The sequence below is a fragment of the Scyliorhinus torazame genome, chromosome 19 (genome assembly GCF_047496885.1).
Source record: "Scyliorhinus torazame isolate Kashiwa2021f chromosome 19, sScyTor2.1, whole genome shotgun sequence".
NCBI classification, from domain to species: Eukaryota; Metazoa; Chordata; class Chondrichthyes; order Carcharhiniformes; family Scyliorhinidae; genus Scyliorhinus; species Scyliorhinus torazame.
The window spans coordinates 24,406,138-24,426,759 of record NC_092725.1 but is presented as its reverse complement, the minus strand read 5'-3'; the positions used below and the strand labels follow the sequence as shown (position 1 = coordinate 24,426,759).

General features: G+C 58.6%; 1 protein-coding gene across 5 annotated transcripts in view; it reads right to left on the bottom strand.

Annotated features, from left to right (window-relative positions):
- Positions 1-20,622, bottom strand: part of LOC140396053 (phosphorylase b kinase gamma catalytic chain, skeletal muscle/heart isoform-like) — a 49,944-nt gene that overhangs the window by 19,965 nt on the left and 9,357 nt on the right. For 4 of the 5 annotated variants that reach the window (XM_072484147.1, XM_072484143.1, XM_072484146.1 and 1 more), the window contains exons 2-7: positions 14,544-14,661; positions 13,204-13,379; positions 12,307-12,361; positions 12,055-12,120; positions 9,624-9,787; positions 3,562-3,652 (exon numbers count right to left, since the gene is read on the bottom strand). In XM_072484147.1, coding sequence (XP_072340248.1) covers positions 3,562-3,652; positions 9,624-9,787; positions 12,055-12,120; positions 12,307-12,361; positions 13,204-13,379; positions 14,544-14,661 — 670 coding nt within the window. Of the gene's footprint in view, positions 1-3,561; positions 3,653-9,623; positions 9,788-12,054; positions 12,121-12,306; positions 12,362-13,203; positions 13,380-14,543; positions 14,662-18,531; positions 18,664-20,622 lie in introns of those variants that run through there. The other variant, XM_072484144.1, reaches the window with a different exon arrangement.

The following is a 20,622-nucleotide window of genomic DNA, read 5'->3' as shown; positions in this document are numbered from 1 at the left end:
GAGGGTCACTGCTGAGGCAGTGCCGCACTGTCAGACGGTGAGTACTGAGGGAGCGCCGCACTGTCAGAGGGTCAGTACTGAGGGAGCACCGCACTGTCGGAGGGTCAGTGCTGAGGGAGCGCCGCACTGTCGGAGGGTCAGTGCTGAGAGAGCACCGCACTGTCGGAGGGTCAGTGCTGAGGGAGCGCCGCACTGTCGGAGGGTCAGTGCTGAGGGAGCGCCGCACTGTCAGAGGGTCAGTACTGAGGGAACGCCGCACTGTCCGAATGCCAGCACTGAGTGAGCACAGCACTGTCGGAGGGTCAATGCTGAGGGAGTGTCGCACTGGCGGAGGGTCACTGCTGAGGCAGTGCCGCACTGTCAGACGGTGAGTACTGAGGGAGCGCCGCACTGTCGGAGGGTCAGTACTGAGGGAACGCCGCATGTCGGAGGGTCAATGCTGAGGGAACGCCACACTGTGGGAGGGTCAGTACTGAGGGAGCGCCGCACTGTCCGAGGGTCAGTACTGACGGAGCGCAGCACTGTCCGGGCGTCAGTACTAAGGGAGAGCCACACTGTCAGAGGGTCCGCACAGAGGGAGTGCCGCACTGTCAGAGGGTCAGTGCTGAGGGAGCGCCGCACTGTCGGAGGGTCAGTACTGAGGGAGTGCCGCACTGTTGGATGGTCAGTACCGAGGCAGCGCCGTACTGTTGGAGGGTCAGTGCTGAGGGAGCGCCGCACTGTTGGAGGGTCAGTGCTGAGTGAGCGCCGCACCGTTGGAGGGACAGTACTGAGGGAGCGCCGCACTGTCGGAGAGCCAGTACTGAGGGAGCAGCGTACTGTCCGAGGGTCATTACTGAGGGAGCGCCGCACTGTCAGAGGGTCAGTGCTGAGGGAGCGCCGCACAGTCAGAGAGTCAGTGCTGAGGGAGCACTGTATTGTCGGTGGGACAGTACTGAGGGAGCGCCGCACTGTCGGAGGGCTAGTACTGAGGGAGCACCGTACTGTCGGAGGGTCAGTACTGAGGGAGCGCCGCACTGTCAGAGGGTCAGTGCTGAGGGAGTGCTGCACTGTCGGAGGGTCAGTGCAGAGGGAGCGCCGCACTGTCGGAGGGCCAGTACTGAGGGAGCACCGTACTGTCCGAGGGTCATTACTGAGGGAGTGCCGCACTGTCAGACGGTCCACACAGAGGGAGTGCCGCACTATCAGAGGGTCAGTGCTGAGGGAGCGGCGCACAGTCAGAGAGTCAGTGCTGAGGGAGCGCCGCACTGTCAGAGGGTCAGTGCTGAGGGAGCGCCGCACTGTCGGAGGGTCAGTGCTGAGGGAGCGCCGCACTGTCAGAGGGTCAGTACTGAGGGAACGCCGCACTGTCGGAGGGTCAGTGCAGAGGGAGCGCCGCACTGTCGGAGGGTTATTACTGAGGGAGTCTGTCTCCCTGTTTCTCTCTATCCTCTCTCCCTGTTTTTCTCTCTCTCTCTCTCTCCCTGTCACTCTCTTTCTTTCCTCTCTCCCTGTCTCTCTCTCTCTCTCTCCCTGTCACTCTCTCTCTCCCTGTTTCTCTCTATCCTCTCTCTCCGTGTGTCTCTCTCTCTCTCTCCTCTCTCCCTGTCACTCTCTCTCTCTCTCCCTGGCTCTCTCTCCCCTCTCTCCCTGGCTCTCTCTCTCCTCTCTCCCTGTCTCTCTCTATCCTCTCTCACTGTCTGTCTCTATCCTCTTTCCCTGTCTCTCTCTCTCCTCTCTCCCTGTCACTCTCTCTCTATCCTCTCTCCCTGTTTCTCTCTCTCTCCTCTCTCCCTGTCACTCTCTCTCTATCCTCTCTCCCTGTTTCTCTCTATCCTCTCTCCCTGTTTCTCTCTATCCTCTCTCTCCGTGTGTCGCTCTCTCTCTCCTCTCTCCCTGTCACTCTCTCTCTCTCTCCCTGGCTCTCTCTCTCCTCTCTCCCTGTCACTCTCTCTCTATCCTCTCTCCCTGTCACTCTCTATCCTCTCTCCGTGTCTCTCTCTCTCTCTCTCTCCTCTCTCCCTGTCTCTCTCTCTATTCTCTCTCCCTGTCTTTCTCTCTCTCCTCTCTCCCTGTCTCTCTCTCTCCTCTCTCCCGGTCTCTCTCTCTATTCTCTCTCCCTGTCTTTCTCTCTATCCTCTCTCTCCCTGTCTCTCTCTCTCCTCTCTCCCTGTCTCTCTCTCTGTTCTCTCTCCATGTCTTTCTCTCCTCTCTCCCTGTCTCTCTCTCTCTCTCTCTCTCCCTGTCACTCTCTCTCTCCCTGTTTCTCTCTATCCTCTCTCTCCGTGTGTCTCTCTCTCTCTCTCCTCTCTCCCTGTCACTCTCTCTCTCTCTCCCTGGCTCTCTCTCTCCTCTCTCCCTGTCACTCTCTCTCTATCCTCTCTCCCTGTCACTCTCTATCCTCTCTCCGTGTCTCTCTCTCTCTCTCTCCTCTCTCCCTGTCTCTCTCTCTATTCTCTCTCCCTGTCTTTCTCTCTCTCCTCTCTCCCTCTCTCTTCTCTCTCCCTGTCTCTCTCTCTCTCTCCTCTCTCCCGGTCTCTCTCTCTATTCTCTCTCCCTGTCTTTCTCTCTCTCCTCTCTCCCTGTCTCTCTCTCTCCTCTCTCCCGGTCTCTCTCTCTATTCTCTCTCCCTGTCTTTCTCTCTATCCTCTCTCTCCCTGTCTCTCTCTCTCCTCTCTCCCTGTCTCTCTCTCTGTTCTCTCTCCATGTCTTTCTCTCCTCTCTCCCTGTCTCTCTCTCTCTCTCTCTCTGTCTCTCTCTCTCCTCTCTCCCTGTCCCTCTCTTCTCTCCCTGTCTCTCTCTCTCCGTCTATCTCTCCTTGTCTTTCTCTCTATTCTCTCTCCCTGTCTCTCTCTCTCTCCTCTCTCCCTGTCTCTCTCTCTATTCTCTCTCCATGTCTTTCTCCCCTCTCTCCCTGTCTCTCTCTCTCTCTCTCTCCTCTCTCCCTGTCTCTCTCTCTCCTCTCTCCGTCTATCTCTCCTTGTCTCTCTCTCTATTCTCTCTCCCTCCTCTCTCCCTGTCTCTCTCTCTGTTCTCTCTCCATGTCTTTCTCTCCTCTCTCCCTGTCTCTCTCTATCCTCTCTCCCTGTCTCTCTCTCTCTATTCTCTCTCCCTGTCTTTCTCTCTCTCCTCTCTCCCTGTCTCTCTCGCTCTCCTCTCTCCCTGTCTCTCTCTCCTCTCTCCCTGTCTCTCTCTACCCTCTCTCCCTGGCTCTCTCTATCCTTTCCCTGTCTCTCTCTATCCTCTCTCCCTGTCTCTCTCTATCCTCTCTCTCCATCTCCCTCTATCCTCTCTCTCAGTCTCCCACTACCCTCTCTCCGTCTCTCTCTATCCTCTCTCACTGTCTGTCTCTATCCTCTCTGTCTCTCTCTACCCTATCAATCCCCATGAACATCTTGAAAACGTTGATCCAGTGACCGCCAAACTCCCTGAATCTACCAAATCCCTGGGAACACACCCCTTGTCTTTGTTTAAACTCCCCACGTAATCTAATACCCCCTGCAGCCCTCCATCCCCATCCCCAGTGTATCCTCGTCTTCTTTAACTGCTGCCCATCTCCAGCCCCAATGCGCAGTCACTCACATGTCCACCTCCTTGCCATAGCCCGCGTGGTTTTCATCCATGGAGCAGATCAGCAACTCTGGAGCCAAGTAACCCGGTGTCCCGCAGAGGTCTGAAGGTGGGAAGGGGGGGGGGGGAGGGGAGGTCAGGGGGGGGGTGGGGGGGGGGGGGGGGAGAGGGAAGGTCAGGCGGGGGGGGAGGGAAAGGGAAGGTCAGGCGGGGGGGGGGGGAAAGGGAAGGTCAGGCGGGGGAAGGGAAGGTCAGGCGGGGGGGGGGGAAAGGGAAGGTCAGGCGGGGGGGGGGGAAAGGGAAGGTCAGGCGGTGGCGGGGGGGAAAGGGAAGGTCAGGCGGGGGGGGGGGGAAAGGGAAGGTCAGGCGGGGGGGGGGGAAAGGGAAGGTCAGGCGGGGGGGGGGGAAAGGGAAGGTCAGGCGGGGGGGGGGGAAAGGGAAGGTCAGGCGGGGGGGGGAAAGGGAAGGTCAGGCGGGGGGGGGGAAAGGGAAGGTCAGGCGGGGGGGGGGGAAAGGGAAGGTCAGGCGGGGGGGGGGGAAAGGGAAGGTCAGGCGGGGGGGGGGGAAAGGGAAGGTCAGGCGGGGGGGGGGGGGGAAAGGGAAGGTCAGGCGGGGGGGGGGGAAAGGGAAGGTCAGGCGGGGGGGGGGGAAGGGAAGGTCAGGCGGGGGGGGGGGAAAAGGGAAGGTCAGGCGGGGGGGGGGGGAAAGGGAAGGTCAGGCGGGGGGGGGGGGAAAGGGAAGGTCAGGGCGGGGGGGGGGGGAAAGGGAAGGTCAGGCGGGGGGGGGGGAAAGGGAAGGTCAGGCGGGGGGGGGGGAAAGGGAAGGTCAGGCAGGGGGGGGGAAAGGGAAGGTCAGGCGGGGGGGGGGGGGAAAGGGAAGGTCAGGCGGGGGGGGGGGGAAAGGGAAGGTCAGGCGGGGGGGGGGAAAGGGAAGGTCAGGCGGGGGGGGGAAAGGGAAGGTCAGGCGGGGGGGGGGGAAGGGAAGGTCAGGCGGGGGGGGGAAAGGGGAAGGTCAGGCGGGGGGGGGAAAGGGAGAAGGTCAGGCGGGGGGGGGAAAGGGAAGGTCAGGCGGGGGGGAAAGGGAAGGTCAGGCGGGGGGGGGAAAGGGAAGGTCAGGAGGGGGGGAGAAGGGAAGGTCAGGAGGGGGGAAAGGGAAGGTCAGGAGGGGGGGAAAAGGGGAAGGTCAGGCGGGGGGGAAGGGAAGGTCAGGCGGGGGGGAAGGGAAGGTCAGGCGGGGGGAAGGGAAGGTCAGGCGGGGGGGAAGGGAAGGTCAGGCGGGGGGGAAGGGAAGGTCCAGGCGGGGGGGAAGGGAAGGTCAGGCGGGGGGGAAGGGAAGGTCAGGCGGGGGGGAAGGGAAGGTCAGGCGGGGGGGAAGGGAAGGTCAGGCGGGGGGAAGGGAAGGTCAGGCGGGGGGGGAAGGGAAGGTCAGGCGGGGGGGGAAGGGAAGGTCAGGCGGGGGGAAGGGAAGGTCAGGCGGGGGGAAGGGAAGGTCAGGCGGGGGGGGAATGGAAGGTCAGGCGGGGGGGAAGGGAAGGTCAGGCGGGGGGGAAGGGAAGGTCAGGCGGGGGGGAAGGGAAGGTCAGGCGGGGGGGGGAAGGGAAGGTCAGCGGGGGGGAAGGGAAGGTCAGGCGGGGGGGGTGGGTGTAGACAGCAAGTGGTACGAGATGGTTAAGGCACATGAAAACTCACCTGCTACCCGTCACCATAATCCAACCTCATACCCACCCCCATCGCTCAGGCCTCCTATTCCCACCACCCCAACATCCAGCTCGTCTCAGCTCATCCGCTGATAAACCCCACTTCCATGTCCTTCCTTTCCTCCAGACTCGACTATCCCGCTGCTCGCACACCCCGTGTCTGGGCTCGCAGCGCATCCCCATCCACCCAAAACACTTCCCTGTGCTCGCTGACCCTCCACTGCCTCCCCGCCTGGCAAGGCCTCCATTTCAAAATTCACCTCTTTGATTTTAAATCCCTCCAGGTCATGAACAAAATCCCTCCCTATCTCTGTAACCTCCTCCAGTCCCTACGACCCTCCCTATCTCTGTAACCTCCTCCAGCCCCTACAACCCTCCCTATCTCTGTAACCTCCTCCAGCCCCTACAACACTCCCTATCTCTGTAACCACCTCGAACCCCTACAACCCTCCCTATCTCTGTAACCTCCTCCAGTCCCTACGACCCTCCCTATCTCTGTAACCTCCTCCAGCCCCTACAACCCTCCCTATCTCTGTAACCTCCTCCAGCCCCTACAACCCTCCCTATCTCAGTAACCTCCTCCAGTCCCGACAACCCTCCCTATCTCTGTAACCTCCTCCAGTCCCTACGACCCTCCCTATCTCTGTAACCTCCTCCAGCCCCTACAACCCTCCCTATCTCTGTAACCTCCTCCAGCCCCTACAACCCTCCCTATCTCTGTAACCTCCTCCAGCCCCTACAACCCTCCCCATCTCTGTAACCACCTCGAACCCCTACAACCCTCCCTATCTCTGTAACCTCCTCCAGTCCCTACGACCCTCCCTATCTCTGTAACCTCCTCCAGTCCCGACAACCCTCCCTATCTCTGTAACCTCCTCCAGCCCCTACAACCCTCCCTATCTCTGTAACCTCCTCCAGCCCGCCCCTACAACCCTCCCTATATCTGTAACCTCCTCCAGACCCTACAACCCTCCCTATCTCTGTAACCTCCTCCAGCCCCTACAACCCTCCCTATCTCTGTAACCTCCTACAGCCCCTACAACCCTCCCTATCTCTGTAACCTCCTCCAGCCCCTACAACCCTCCCCATCTCTGTAACCTCCTCCAGCCCCTACAACCCTCCCTATTTCTGTAACCTCCTCCAGACCCTACAACCCTCCCTATCTCTGTAACCTCCTCCAGCCCCTACAACCCTCCCTATCTCTGTAACCTCCTCCAGCCCCTACAACCCTCCCTATCTCTGAAACCTCCTCCAGCCCCTACAACCCTCCCCATCTCTGTAACGTCCTCCAGCCCCATCAACCCTCCCCATCTCTGTAACCTCCTCCAGCCCCTGCAACCCTCCCCATCTCTGTAACCTCCTCCTGCCCCTACAACCCTCCCTCTCTCCGTAGCCTCCTCCAGCCCCTACAACCCTCCCTATCTCTGTAACCTCCTCCAGCCCCTACAATCCTCCCCATCTCCATAACCTCCTCCTGTCCCTACAACCCTCCCTATCTCTGTAACCTCCTCTAACCCTACAACCCTCCCTATCTCTGTAACCTCCTCCAACGCTCCCTATCTCCGTAACCTCCTCTAATCCCTACAACCCTCCCTATCTCTGTAACCTCCTCTAATCCCTACAACCCTCCCTATCTCTATAACCTCCTCCAATCCCAAAACCCTCCCTATCTCTGCAACCCCCTCCAACCCCTACAACCCTCCCTATCTCTGTAACCTCCTCCAGCCCCTACAACCCTCCCTATCTCTCTAACCTCCTACAACCCCTACAACCCTCCCGATCCCTGTAACCTCCTCAAATCTCTATCACCTCCCTATATCTGTAACCTCCTCCAATCCCTACAACCCTCGCTATCTCTGTAACCTCCTCTCGTCCCGACAACTCTCCCCATATCTGACATCTCCTCAAGCCCCAATAACCCTCCCTACCTCTGTAATCTCCTGGGACCCTCAGGGATTTCTGCACTCCCCCAATACTGGTCTCACAAGTAGCTCCCGATAACCATCGCCCAACCATTTTCCTTGCCTTTAGTGTTCTGGAGCCTTAAACTTTGGATTTGCCTCCCTAATCATTTTTTTGAAGACAAAAGAGCCTCTTCAATCTTTCTTGGGAGTATTTATAATACAGAGACCAGAACTGTGGCCACTGCTCTAAGTGTGGTCTAACCGAGGGATACGGAGACCAGAACTGTGGCCACTGCTCCAAGTGTGGTCTAACCGAGGGATACGGAGACCAGAATTGTGGCCACTGCTCCAAGTGTGGTCTAACCGAGGGATACGGAGACCAGAACTGTGGCCACTGCTCCAAGTGTGGTCTAACCGAGGGATATGGAGACCAGAACGGTGCACAGTGCTCTCAGTGTGGTCTAACTGAGGGATATGGAGACCAGAACTGTACACAGTGCTCCCACTGTGGTCTAACTGAGGGATATGGAGACCAGAACTGTGCACAGTGCTCCCAGTGTGGTCTAACCGAGGGATATAGAGACCAAAACTGTGCACAGTGCTCTCAGTGTGGTCTAACCGAGGGATACGGAGACCAGAACTGTGCACAGTGCTCCCAGTGTGGTCTAACCGAGGGATACGGAGACCAGAACTGTGCACAGTGCTCCCAGTGTGGTCTAACCGAGGGATACGGAGACCAGAACTGTGCACAGTGCTCCCAGTGTGGTCTAACCGAGGGATACGGAGACCAGAACTGTGCACAGTGCTCCCAGTGTGGTCTAACCGAGGGATACGGAGACCAGAACTGTGCACAGTGCTCCCAGTGTGGACTAACCGAGGGATATGGAGACCAGAACTGTGCACAGTGCTCCCAGTGTGGACTAACCGAGGGATATGGAGGCCAGAACTGTGCACAGTGCTCACAGTGTGGTCTAACCGAGGGATATAGAGACCAGAACTGTGCACAGTGCTTCCAGTGTGGTCTCACCGACGGATACGGAGACCAGAACTGTGCACAGTGCTCCCATGTGGTCTAACCGAGGGATATGGAGACCAGAACTGTGCACAGTGCTCCCAGTGTGGTCTAACCGAGGGATACGGAGACCAGAACTGTGCACAGTGCTCCCAGTGTGGACTAACCGAGGGATATGGAGACCAGAACTGTGCACAGTGCTCCCAGTGTGTTCTAACCGAGGGATATGGAGAGCAGAACTGTGCACAGTGCTCTCAGTGTGGTCTAGCTGAGGGATATGGAGACCAGAACTGTGCACAGTGCTCCCAGTGTGTTCTAACCGAGGGATACGGAGACCAGAACTGTGCACAGTGCTCCCAGTGTGGTCTAACCGAGGGATATGGAGACCAGAACTGTGCACAGTGCTCCCAGTGTGGTCTAACTGAGGGAAATGGAGACCAGAACTGTGCACCGTGCTCTCAGTGTGGTCTCACCAAGGGATATGGAGACCAGAACTGTGCACAGTGCTCCCAGTGTGGTCTAACCGAGGGATACGGAGACCAGAACTGTGCACAGTGCTCCCAGTGTGGTCTAACTGAGGGATATGGAGACCAGAACTGTACACAGTGCTCTCAGTGTGGTCTAACCGAGGGATATGGAGATCATAACTTTGCACAGTGCTCCCAGTGTGGTCTAACCAAGGGATATGGAGACCAGAACTGTGCACAGTGCTCCCAGTGTGGTCTAACAGAGAGATATGGAGACCAGAACTGTACACAGTGCTCCCAGTGTGGTCTAACAGAGAGATATGGAGACCAGAACTGTACACAGTGCTCCCAGTGTGGTCTAACCAAGGGATATGGAGACCAGAACTGTGCACAGTGCTCCCAGTGTGGTCCCACCGAGGGATACGGAGACCAGAACTGTGCACAGTGCTCTCAGTGTGGTCTAGCTGAGGGATATGGAGACCAGAACTGTGCACAGTGCTCCCAGTGTGGTCTAACGAAGGGATATGGAGACCAGAACTGTGCACAGTGCTCCCAGTGTGGTCTAACCGAGGGATATGGAGTGCAGAACTGTGCACAGTGCTCTCAGTGTGGTCTAACTGAGGAATACGGAGACCAGAACTGTGCACAGTGCTCTCAGTGTGGTCTAACTGAGGGATATGGAGACAGGAACTGTGCACAGTGCTCCCAGTGTGGTCTAACTGAGGGATACGGAGACCAGAACTGTGCACAGTGCTCTCAGTGTGGTCTAATTGAGGGATATGGAGACCGGAACTGCGCACTGTGCTCCCAGTGTGGTCTAACGAAGGGATACGGAGACCAGAACTGTGCACAGTGCTCCCAGTGTGGTCTAACCGATGGTAGAGAGACTCTGAACAGTGCTCCGAGTGTGGCCTAACTGAGATTCTATCTGTGCTGAACAGCCTTTTCGCACCATCCACCAAGGGCTACTCTTGCCGGAGAAGCTGGCCACTCACCGCGGAGCTTCTCATCATGCCTGAGGTGACAAGCGAAGCCAAAGTCGGAGAGGCGGACGTGCACCTGGTCGTCGAGGAGGATGTTCTCTGTCTTGATGTCCCTGTGGACGATGTTTAGCTTGTGCAGGTAATGAATGGCTTCGAGGAGCTCCCTCATCACGTTCCTGCAAGGGTGGGGTGTGGGACATAGGAGGTCGAAGGGTGGAACGGGCCGGGGATGGGAAGAGAGGCAAAGAAGGCAAGCAGGAAAGGATTTGGTCACAGGACAGAAAAAGAGAAGGGGAGATGATTAGAGTAGTTACTCTCTTGGCATCAGTAAACCCTGCCAGCCAACCCACTGCCCATCACCAGGCAGGGAGATATCTGTACACTGACTGGTGTCTCAGTTCCCCCTCTCTCTCAGGGAGATATCTGTACACTGACTGGTGTCTCTCAGTCCCCTCTCTCTCAGGAAGATATCTGTACACTGACTGGTGTCTCTCAGTCCCCTCTCTCTCTCAGGGAGATATCTGTACACTGACTGGTGTCTCTCAGTCCTCTCTCTCAGGGAGATATCTGTACACTGACTGGTGTCTCTCAGTCCCCTCTCTCTCAGGAAGATATCTGTACACTGACTGGTGTCTCTCAGTACCCTCTCTCTCAGGGAGATATCTGTACACTGACTGGTGTCTCTCAGTCCCCTCTCTCAGGGAGATATCTGTACACTGACTGGTGTCTCTCAGTCCCCTCTTTCACTCGGAGATATCTGTACACTGACTGGTGTCTCTCAGTCCCCTCTATCTCAGGGAGATATCTGTACACTGACTGGTGTCTCTCAGTCCCCTCTCTCTCTCAGGGAGATATCTGTACACTGACTGGTGTCTCTCAGTCCCCTCTCTCTCTCAGGGAGATATCTGTACACTGACTGGTGTCTCTCAGTCCCCTCTCTCTCTGAGGGAGATATCTGTACACTGACTGGTGTCTCTCAGTTCCCACTCTCAGTTCCCACTCTCTCTCAGGGAGATATCTGTACACTTGTTCTCACTGGAACGAAGGAGGTTGAGGGGCGACCTGATAGAGGTCTACAAAATTATGAGGGGCATAGACAGAGTGGATAGTCAGAGGCTTTTCCCCGGGGTAGAGGGGTCAATTACTAGGGGGCATAGGTTTAAGGTGAGAGGGGCAAGGTTTAGAGTAGATGTACGAGGCAAGTTTTTTACGCAGAAGGTAGTGGGTGCCTGGGACTCGCTACCGGAGGAGGTGGTGGAAGCAGGGACGATAGTGACATTTAAGGGGCATCTTGACAAATACATGAATAGGATGGGAATAGGGGGATACGGACCCAGGAAGTGTAGAAGATTGTAGTTTAGTCGGGCAGCATGGTCGGCACGGGCTTGGAGGGCTGAAGGGCCTGTTCCTGTGCTGTATATTCCTTTGTTCTTTGTTCTTTTTGACTGGTGTATCTCAGTCCCCCCCACTCTCTCAGGGAGATATCTGCACACTGATTGGTGTCTCTCAGTCACCCCTCTCTCTCTCTCTCTCTCTCAGGGAGATAGCTGTACACTGACTGGTGTCTCTCAGTCCTCTCTCTCAGGGAGATATCTGTACACTGACTGGTGTCTCTCAGTCCCCTCTCTCTCAGGGAGATATCTGTACACTGAATGGTGTCTCACAGTCCCCTCTCTCTCTCTCAGAGAGATATCTGTACACTGACTGGTGTCTCTCAGTCCTCTCTCTCAGGGAGATACCTGTACACTGACTGGTGTCTCTCAGTCCCCTCTCTCTCAGGGAGATATCTGTACACTGACTGGTGTCTCTCAGTCCCCTCTCTCAGGGAGATATCTCTACACTGACTGGTGTATCTCAGTCCCCCCCACTCTCTCAGGGAGATATCTGCACACTGACTGGTGTCTCTCAGTCCCCTCTCTCAGGGAGATATCTCTACACTGACTGGTGTATCTCAGTCCCCTCTCTCTCTCTCAGGGAGATATCTGTACACTGACTGGTGTCTCTCAGTCCCTCTCTCTCTCTCAGGGAGATATCTGTACACTGACTGGTGTCTCTCAGTCCTCTCTCTCAGGGAGATATCTGTACACTGACTCGTGTCTCTCAGTCCCCTCTCTCTCAGGGAGATATCTGTACACTGAATGGTGTCTCACAGTCCCCTCTCTCTCTCTCAGAGAGATATCTGTACACTGACTGGTGTCTCTCAGTCCTCTCTCTCAGGGAGATACCTGTACACTGACTGGTGTCTCTCAGTCCCCTCTCTCTCAGGGAGATATCTGTACACTGACTGGTGTCTCTCAGTCCCCTCTCTCAGGGAGATATCTGTACACTGACTGGTGTCTCTCAGTCCCCTCTCTCTCAGGGAGATATCTGTACACTGACTGGTGTCTTTCAGTCCCCTCTGCATATTGTGCCCCAAGCAAAGTGTACTTTGATCGATGCCCACCTGGTTTCTTTTTCACTCAGGACGACTTTGTGCGTGAGATAGTCAAACAGCTCCCCTCGTTTCATTCTGCAGGTGGGAGAAGTGAAACAAAAATGGTCAAGCTCAGAGTGATGCGCGCAGGGTGTGAGTGAGTTTTTCTCAGCACTGGGCCTAGAATAGAGGCTGTGTCTCCTGGGGAATCATTGGTCAGTATTTCCACCCACTTAGTTGCAATTTTTCAGTCTGTCATCAAGAGCAAACTCTGATACTTACAGGTCAAACACGAGGAAGGTAACTGTCTCCGAGGTGAAGAAATCAATCAACGTGACTGCAGAAAGAGGAATACAGTGAAAGTAGTCACCTCAGTGTCATGATATTCAAACACAGACATCATGATAGACACACCAACAGACAAATCAGAACACACAACACCACAACCAATGACAGAAAGATATAAAAGCACAGACACGACCCCCGGTGGTCAGTATTAGCTGCAGAGGAGGACCAGGACAGACCTACTACACGACACACTCAGGGAGACAGCACGTGCAGAGTATCCAGAACGAACTGTATTATAAGAGTTAAAATAAAATAGAGTTGTACCACATACAACTGTGTTGGCTCATCTGTGCACCAGAGCACCCAACACCACACTCAGAATGAAAATTTACAGTTACTCCATCTCCAAGCTTCGTTCTATATATTGAGGCCCAAAGGTAACTCCCAGGCTCCGGCCTTCAGCGATGCCATAATACAACTGCTAAGGTTGGGACTGTAGCGCAGACAGTCACCCGACTCCCAGGTTGCGGCCTACAGTACAAGCCATCACCTGACTTCCAGGCTGAGGCCTATAGCGCATCCCGTCACCCAACACCCAGGCTGAGGCCTACAGCGCAGATTGTCACTCAACACCCAGGCTGAGGCCTACAGCGCAGCCCATCACCCGACTTCCAGGCTGAGGCCTGTAGCGCAGATCGTCACCCGATTCCAAGGCTGCGGCCTACAGAACACCCTGTCACCCAACTTCCAGCTGAGGCCTGCAGTGCAGTCACCCGGCTTCCAGGCTGCAGCTTACAGCACGGGCCATCAGTCAACTGCCAGGTGTGGCGTCCAGCACGGACAGATACCCATGCTGCGGCCTAGAGAACAGGCTGTAATCTAATTTCTTACTGATGCTTGGGTGTCCCGAGACCACCTTCAGAATCTCAATCTCCTTCTGGGTGGATCTGCGAACCTCGTCCAGCTGGTCCGGGCTCATACCCTCAGCAGTTACCTCGATAATCTTCACCGCGTACTCCATCCCTGTCACCTTGTGGACACATCTCTGCACCACGCTGCTGACTCCCCTGGGGAAAGACAAAGGTACTGGGTCACCATGATGATGCCTCAGAAAATCCCAGCTGCATGCACACAATCTCTCTCTCTCTTACACACATTCACTCACTCACTCTCTCTCTTTCACACACACTCACACTCACTCACTCACTCTCTCATACGCTCGCAAACACACACACACTAGTGAACACACAAGAACACACACGTGTGCAGGTACACTAGCGAACATACAGAAACAACACGCGTATGGGCACCCAGACGAGCACATGGAAAAACACACACCTGTGCAGGGACACTGACGAACACATAGAAACACACACGTGTGCGGGGACACGGGCGGAAACACAGCAACACACGTGTGCGGGGACGCTGACGAACACACAAACACACATGTGTCTGGGCACACTGACGAACACACAAACACAGGTGTGTGCGGGGACACTGACTAACACAGAGAAACACATGTGTGCCACTGCGGCCTAATGGTGCCGAGGTCCCAGGTTCGATCCCGGCTCTGGGTCACTGCCCGTGTGGAGTTTGCACATTCTCCCCGTGTTTGTGTGGGTTTTGCCCCCACAACCCAAAGATGCGCAGGGTAGGTGGATTGGCCACGCTAAATTGTCCCTTAATTGGAAAAAATGAATTGGGTACACTAAATAAAAAATAAAAAACACATGTGTGCGGGCATAGTGACGAACACACGGAAACACATGTGTGCGGGTACACGGGTGGAAATACAGCAACACACATGTGTGCGGGCACACTGGCAAACACACAGAAACCCGTGTGCAGATAGACTATCGAACACACAAACACATGTGTGTAGGCACACTGGTGAACACACAGAAACACACATGTGCGGGGACAGTGATGAACACACAGAAACACATATGTGCGGGGACATTGATTAACACACAGAAATACACATGTGCGGGGACACTGATGAACACACAGAAACACAGACATGTGCAGGGACACTGACAAACACACAGAAGCACACATGTGCATGGGCACACAGCACACAAACACACATGTGCAGGCACACTGGCGAACACACAGGAACACAAGTGTGCGGGCACACTGGCAGACACACAGATGTGTGCGGGCACACTGGCGAACACACACTCCCGCACGGGTATACTGGCCAATTGGGAAAGAAATAGTGGGCTACCTACCTCCCAATCACATCTTTGGGATTGTATTTCTGGTAGAAGCCACTGGCCGCAACCGTGTCCCCCAGATGTACGTCCCGGGTCATGGTTTCCTCGGAAAGACTCCGAGGTATGAATAAGCCTGGGAGTGCAACGCAGAGAGAGAGAGAGAAAGGTGGAGAAGTCAGTCTGCCAGGAGTATAATGTAAAATGTCCAATGGATCATCCCACTCTCAGCCACCACCCAGCTCTGGGAGAAAGAGCACATACTCATCTCCACATCTCCCACTCTCACTGAGGTACTTAACATATGTGTAACTGTGTGTGCATGAGAGAGGGAACACAAGGGAGATGGGGAATGCGAGAGTAAGAGAGGGAATGAGAGAGAGAGAGAGAGGACAAGAGAGAGGGAGGGCGAGAGAGAGGGAGAGCGAGAGAGAGAAGGTGATTGAGAGAGAGGGAGGGCGAGAGCGAGAGAGAGGGTGATGGAAAGAGAGGGAAGGCGACAGAGACGGGGGTCGAGAGGGAGAGCGCGGGAGAGGGAGAGCGCGAGAGAGGGAGAGCGCAGGAGAGGGAGAGCGCAGGAGAGGGAGAGCGCAGGAGAGGGAGAGCGCAGGAGAGAGGGAGAGCGCAGGAGAGCATGAGAGAGAGGGAGAGTGCGGGAGAGGAGAGCGAAAGAGAATAAGAGCGAAAGAGAATAAGAGCGAGAGAGAGGGAGAGCGCGGGAGAGGGAGAGCGCGGGAGAGGGAGAGCGCGGGAGAGGGAGAGCGCGGGAGAGGGAGAGCGCGGGAGAGGGAGAGCGCGGGAGAGGGAGAGCGCGGGAGAGGGAGAGCGCGGGAGAGGGAGAGCGCGGGAGAGGGAGAGCGCGGGAGAGGGAGAGCGCGGGAGAGGGAGAGCGCGGGAGAGGGAGAGCGCGGGAGAGGGAGAGCGCGGGAGAGGGAGAGCGCGGGAGAGGGAGAGCGCGGGAGAGGGAGAGCGCGGGAGAGGGAGAGCGCGGGAGAGGGAGAGCGCGGGAGAGGGAGAGCGCGGGAGAGGGAGAGCGCGGGAGAGGGAGAGCGCGGGAGAGGGAGAGCGCGGGAGAGGGAGAGCGCGGGAGAGGGAGAGCGCGGGAGAGGGAGAGCGCGGGAGAGGGAGAGCGCGGGAGAGGGAGAGCGCGGGAGAGCGCAAGAGAGAGGGAGTGCACGCGAGATGGAGAGCGTGCGGGAGGGGGAGAGCGCGGGACGGTGAGAGCGCGGGAGGGGGAGAGCGCGGGAGGGGGAGAGCGCGGGAGGGGGAGAGCGCGGGAGGGGGAGAGCGCGGGAGGGGGAGAGCGCGGGAGGGGGAGAGCGCGGGAGGGGGAGAGCGCGGGAGGGGGAGAGCGCGGGAGGGGGAGAGCGCGGGAGGGGGAGAGCGCGGGAGGGGGAGAGCGCGGGAGGGGGAGAGCGCGGGAGGGGGAGAGCGCGGGAGGGGGAGAGCGCGGGAGGGGGAGAGCGCGGGAGGGGGAGAGCGCGGGAGGGGGAGAGCGCGGGAGGGGGAGAGCGCGGGAGGGGGAGAGCGCGGGAGGGGGAGAGCGCGGGAGGGGGAGAGCGCGGGAGGGGGAGAGCGCGGGAGGGGGAGAGCGCGGGAGGGGGAGAGCGCGGGAGGGGGAGAGCGCGGGAGGGGGAGAGCGCGGGAGGGGGAGAGCGCGGGAGGGGGAGAGCGCGGGAGGGGGAGAGCGCGGGAGGGGGAGAGCGCGGGAGGGGGAGAGCGCGGGAGGGGGAGAGCGCGGGAGGGGGAGAGCGCGGGAGGGGGAGAGCGCGGGAGGGGGAGAGCGCGGGAGGGGGAGAGCGCGGGAGGGGGAGAGCGCGGGAGGGGGAGAGCGCGGGAGGGGGAGAGCGCGGGAGGGGGAGAGCGCGGGAGGGGGAGAGCGCGGGAGGGGGAGAGCGCGGGAGGGGGAGAGCGCGGGAGGGGGAGAGCGCGGGAGGGGGAGAGCGCGGGAGGGGGAGAGCGCGGGAGGGGGAGAGCGCGGGAGGGGGAGAGCGCGGGAGGGGGAGAGCGCGGGAGGGGGAGAGCGCGGGAGGGGGAGAGCGCGGGAGGGGGAGAGCGCGGGAGGGGGAGAGCGCGGGAGGGGGAGAGCGCGGGAGGGGGAGAGCTCAAGAAAGAGGGAGAGCGCGGGAGAGGGAGAGCGCGGGAGAGGGAGAGCGCAGGAGAGGAGAGCGAGAGGGCAGGAGATAGTGGGGAAGCACGAGAGAGGGGTAGCAAGAGAGAGTGGGAGAGGGGGAGAGATAGAGGGAGCATGAGAGAAAGGGGGATCGCAAGAGAGGGGGAGCGCAAGATAGGGGGAGTGCACGATAGGGAGGGAGGGTGAGAGAAGGGGGTGCATGAGACAGCCTGGCGCTCCCTCAGTATTGACCCTTCAACAGCACCGCACTCACTCAGTACTGACCCACTGACAGTGTGACCCTCCTTCAGTACTGACCCTCTGACAGTGCAGTGCTCCCTCAGTACTGACCCTCCGACAGTGCGGCACTCCTTCAGTACTGACCCTCTGACAGTGCGGCGCTCCCTCAGCACTGACCCTCTGACAGTGCGGCGCTCCCTCAGTACTGACCCTCTGACAGTGCGGCGCTCCCTCAGCACTGACCCTCTGACAGTGCGGCGCTCCCTCAGTACTGACCCTCTGACAGTGCGGTGCTCCCTCAGTACTGACCCTCGGACAGTGCGGCGCTCCCTCAGTACTGACCCCTGACAGGCCTGACCCCTGACAGTGCGGCACTTCCTCAGTACTGACCCTCTGACAGTGCAGTGCTCCCTCAGTACTGACCCGACAGTGCAGCACTCGCTCAGTACTGACCCTCCGACAGTGCGACGCTCCCTCAGTACTGACCCTCTGACAGTGCAGTGCTCCCTCAGTACTGACCTTCCGACAGTGCAGTGCTCCCTCAGTACTGACCCTCCGACAGTGCGGCGCTCCCTCAGTACTGACCCTCGGACAGTGCGGCGCTCCCTCAGTACTGACCCCTGACAGTGCGGCACTTCCGCAGTACTGACCTTCTGACAGTGCAGTGCTCCCTCAGTGCTGACCTTCTGACAGTGCAGTGCTCCCTCAGTACTGACCCTCTGACAGTGCAGCACTGCCTCAGCACTGACCCTCCGACAGTGCAGTGCTCCCTCAGCACTGACCCCCCGACAGTGCAGTGCTCCCTCAGTACTGACCCACCGACAGTGCGCGCTCCCTCAGTACTGACCCTCTGACAGTGCGGCGCTCCCTCAGTACCGACCCCTGACAGTGTGGCACTTCCTCAGTACTGACCGCCCGACAGTGCAGTGCTCCCTCAGTACTGACCCTCTGACTGTGCAGCGCTCCCTCAGCACTGAGCCTCGGACAGTGCGGCTCTCCCTCAGTACTGACCCTTGGACAGTGCGGCTCTCCCTCAGTACTGAGCCCTGACAGTGCGGCGCTCCCTCAGTACTGGCCCTCTGACAGTGCGGCGCTCCCTCAGGATTGACCCTCCGCGACAGTGCGGCGCTCCCTCAGTACTGACCCTCAGACAGTGTGGCGCTCCCTCAGTACTGACCCTTTGACAGTGCGGCTCTCCCTCAGTACTGACCCTCCGACAGTGCGGCACTCCCTCAGTACTGACCCTCTGACAGTGCGGCGCTCCCTCAGCACTGACCCTCCGACAGTGCGGCACTCCCTCAGTACTGACCCTCTGACAGTGCGGCGCTCCCTCAGCACTGACCCACCGACAGTGCAGCGCTCCCTCAGGACTGACCCTCCGCGACAGTGCGGCACTCCCTCAGTACTGACCCTCTGACAGTGCGGCGCTCCCTCAGTACTGACTCTCCCTCAGCACTGACCCTCGGACAGTGCGGCTCTCCCTCAGTGCTGACCCCTGACAGTGCAGGGCTCAGTGCTTCCATTGACGAGAGAGCCAGCAAGACCCAATGAAAGACGGCTGACAAACATGTCTTCATAGTTACCCACTTAAAAGTCTCTGTACTCCCCGATCAACATGCTTGCACGATCCTCACTCCAGCTGGGCAGACCTACCTGTCTCCATTGCTCGCGGGGTGAAGAGAGCAGGGAGGTTTCGAGGCAATTGTTCGCGTCTGAGATAGCGTCTCACACTCTGGCAAACTCAGAGGCGCAGCCAGTGAGGACTAATTTGCCTGCCAGGTTTGACCCGGGCACCCGATATTCAACAAAGCCTTTCAACCTGATTGAGTTTGAAGATTGAAGATAAGATCTGCCCAATTCCAATTGTGAGACGGTGATTGGATTAACAGACACACAGAGATGACAGGGAGGGATGGCTTCACCGACAGGGATCAGGAATCCATTCCTCTCCCTCCCAGACTCAGGGGGCTTTCATAGATTGATAGAGCACTGCAGGAGGCCAGTCTGCACCTTGCCCCCTGTGCTTTGCCTCTGGCAGAGCTGACCAATTGATCCCATTCAGCGACGTGCAGCTGTGGGGGAGGGGTGCGTGTCGAGAGAGCGGAGCAATGTCGGGGGTGGGGGTGGGGTGGCTCAGTGCTCAGGGAACGTGCCAGCGGGGGGGTGCCGCCTCGCGGGATCGAAGCACTGATTGGGGGGTGGAGGGCGGTGCTGAGGGAGTGCTGCACTGTCTGGGGCTCTCTGCTGAGGGAGTGCTGCACTGTCTGGGACTCACTGCTGAGGGAGTGCTGCAGTGTCTGGGGCTCACTGCTGAGGGTGTGCTGCACTGTCTGGGGCTCTCTGCTGAGGGAGTGCCGCACTGTCTGGGACTCACTGCTGAGGGTGTGCCGCACTGTCTGGGACTCTCTGCTGAGGGTGTGCCGCACTGTCTGGGACTCTCTGCTGAGGGAGTGCCGCACTGTATGGGGCTCACTGCTGAGGGAGTGCCGCACTGTCTGGGGCTCACTGCTGAGGGAGTGCCGCAGTGTCTGGGACTCACTGCTGAGGGAGTGCCGCACTGTCTGGGGATCACTGCTGAGGGAGTGCCTCACTGTCTGGGACTCACTGCTGAGGGAGTGCCGCACTGTCTGGGGCTCACTGCTGAGGGAGTGCCGCACTGTCTGGGACTCACTGCTGAGGGAGTGCCGCACTGTCTGGGGCACTCTGCTGAGGGAGTGCCGCACTGTCTGGGACTCACTGCTGAGGGAGTGCCGCACTGTCTGGGGCTCACTGCTGAGGGAGTGCCGCACTGTCTGGGACTCACTGCTGAGGGAGTGCCGCACTGTCTGGGGCACTCTGCTGAGGGAGTGCTGCACTGTCTGGGACTCACTGCTGAGGGAGTGCCGCACTGTCTGGGACTTACTGCTGAGGGTGTGCCGCACTGTCTGGGGCTCTCTGCTGAGGGAGTGCCGCACTGTCTGGGACTCACTGCTGAGGGAGTGCCGCACTGTCTGGGGATCACTGTTGAGGGTGTGCCGCACTGTCTGGGGCTCGCTGCTGTGGGAGTGCTGCACTGTCAGGGGCTCACTGCTGAGGGAGTGCCGCACTGTCTGGGGCTCACTGCTGAGGGAGTGCTGCACTGTCTGGGGATCACTGCTGAGTGTGTGCCGCACTGTCTGGGGCTCGCTGCTGAGGGAGTGCCGCACTGTCTGGGACTCACTGCTGAGGGTGTGCCGCACTGTCTGGGACTTACTGCTGAGGGTGTGCCGCACTGTCTGGGGCTCGTGCCTCACTGCTGAGGGTGTGCCGCACTGTCTGGGGCTCACTGCTGAGGGAGTGCTGCACTGTCTGGGGCTCTCTGCTGAGGGAGTGCCGCACTGTCTGGGGCTCTCTGCTGAGGGTGTGCCGCACTGTCTGGGGCTCTCTGCTGAGGGTGTGCCGCACTGTCTGGGGATCACTGCTGAGGGAGTGCCGCACTGTATGGGGCTCACTGCTGAGGGAGTGCCGCACTGTATGGGGCTCACTGCTGAGGGAGTGCCGCACTGTATGGGGCTCACTGCTGAGGGAGTGCCGCACTGTCTGGGGCTCACTGCTGAGGGAGTGCCGCACTGTCTGGGGCTCTCTGCTGAGGGAGTGCCGCACTGTCTGGGGCTCTCTGCTGAGGGAGTGCCTCACTGTCTGGGGCTCTCTGCTGAGGGAGTGCCGCACTGTCTGGGACTCACTGCTGAGGGAGTGCCGCACTGTATGGGACTCACTGCTGAGGGA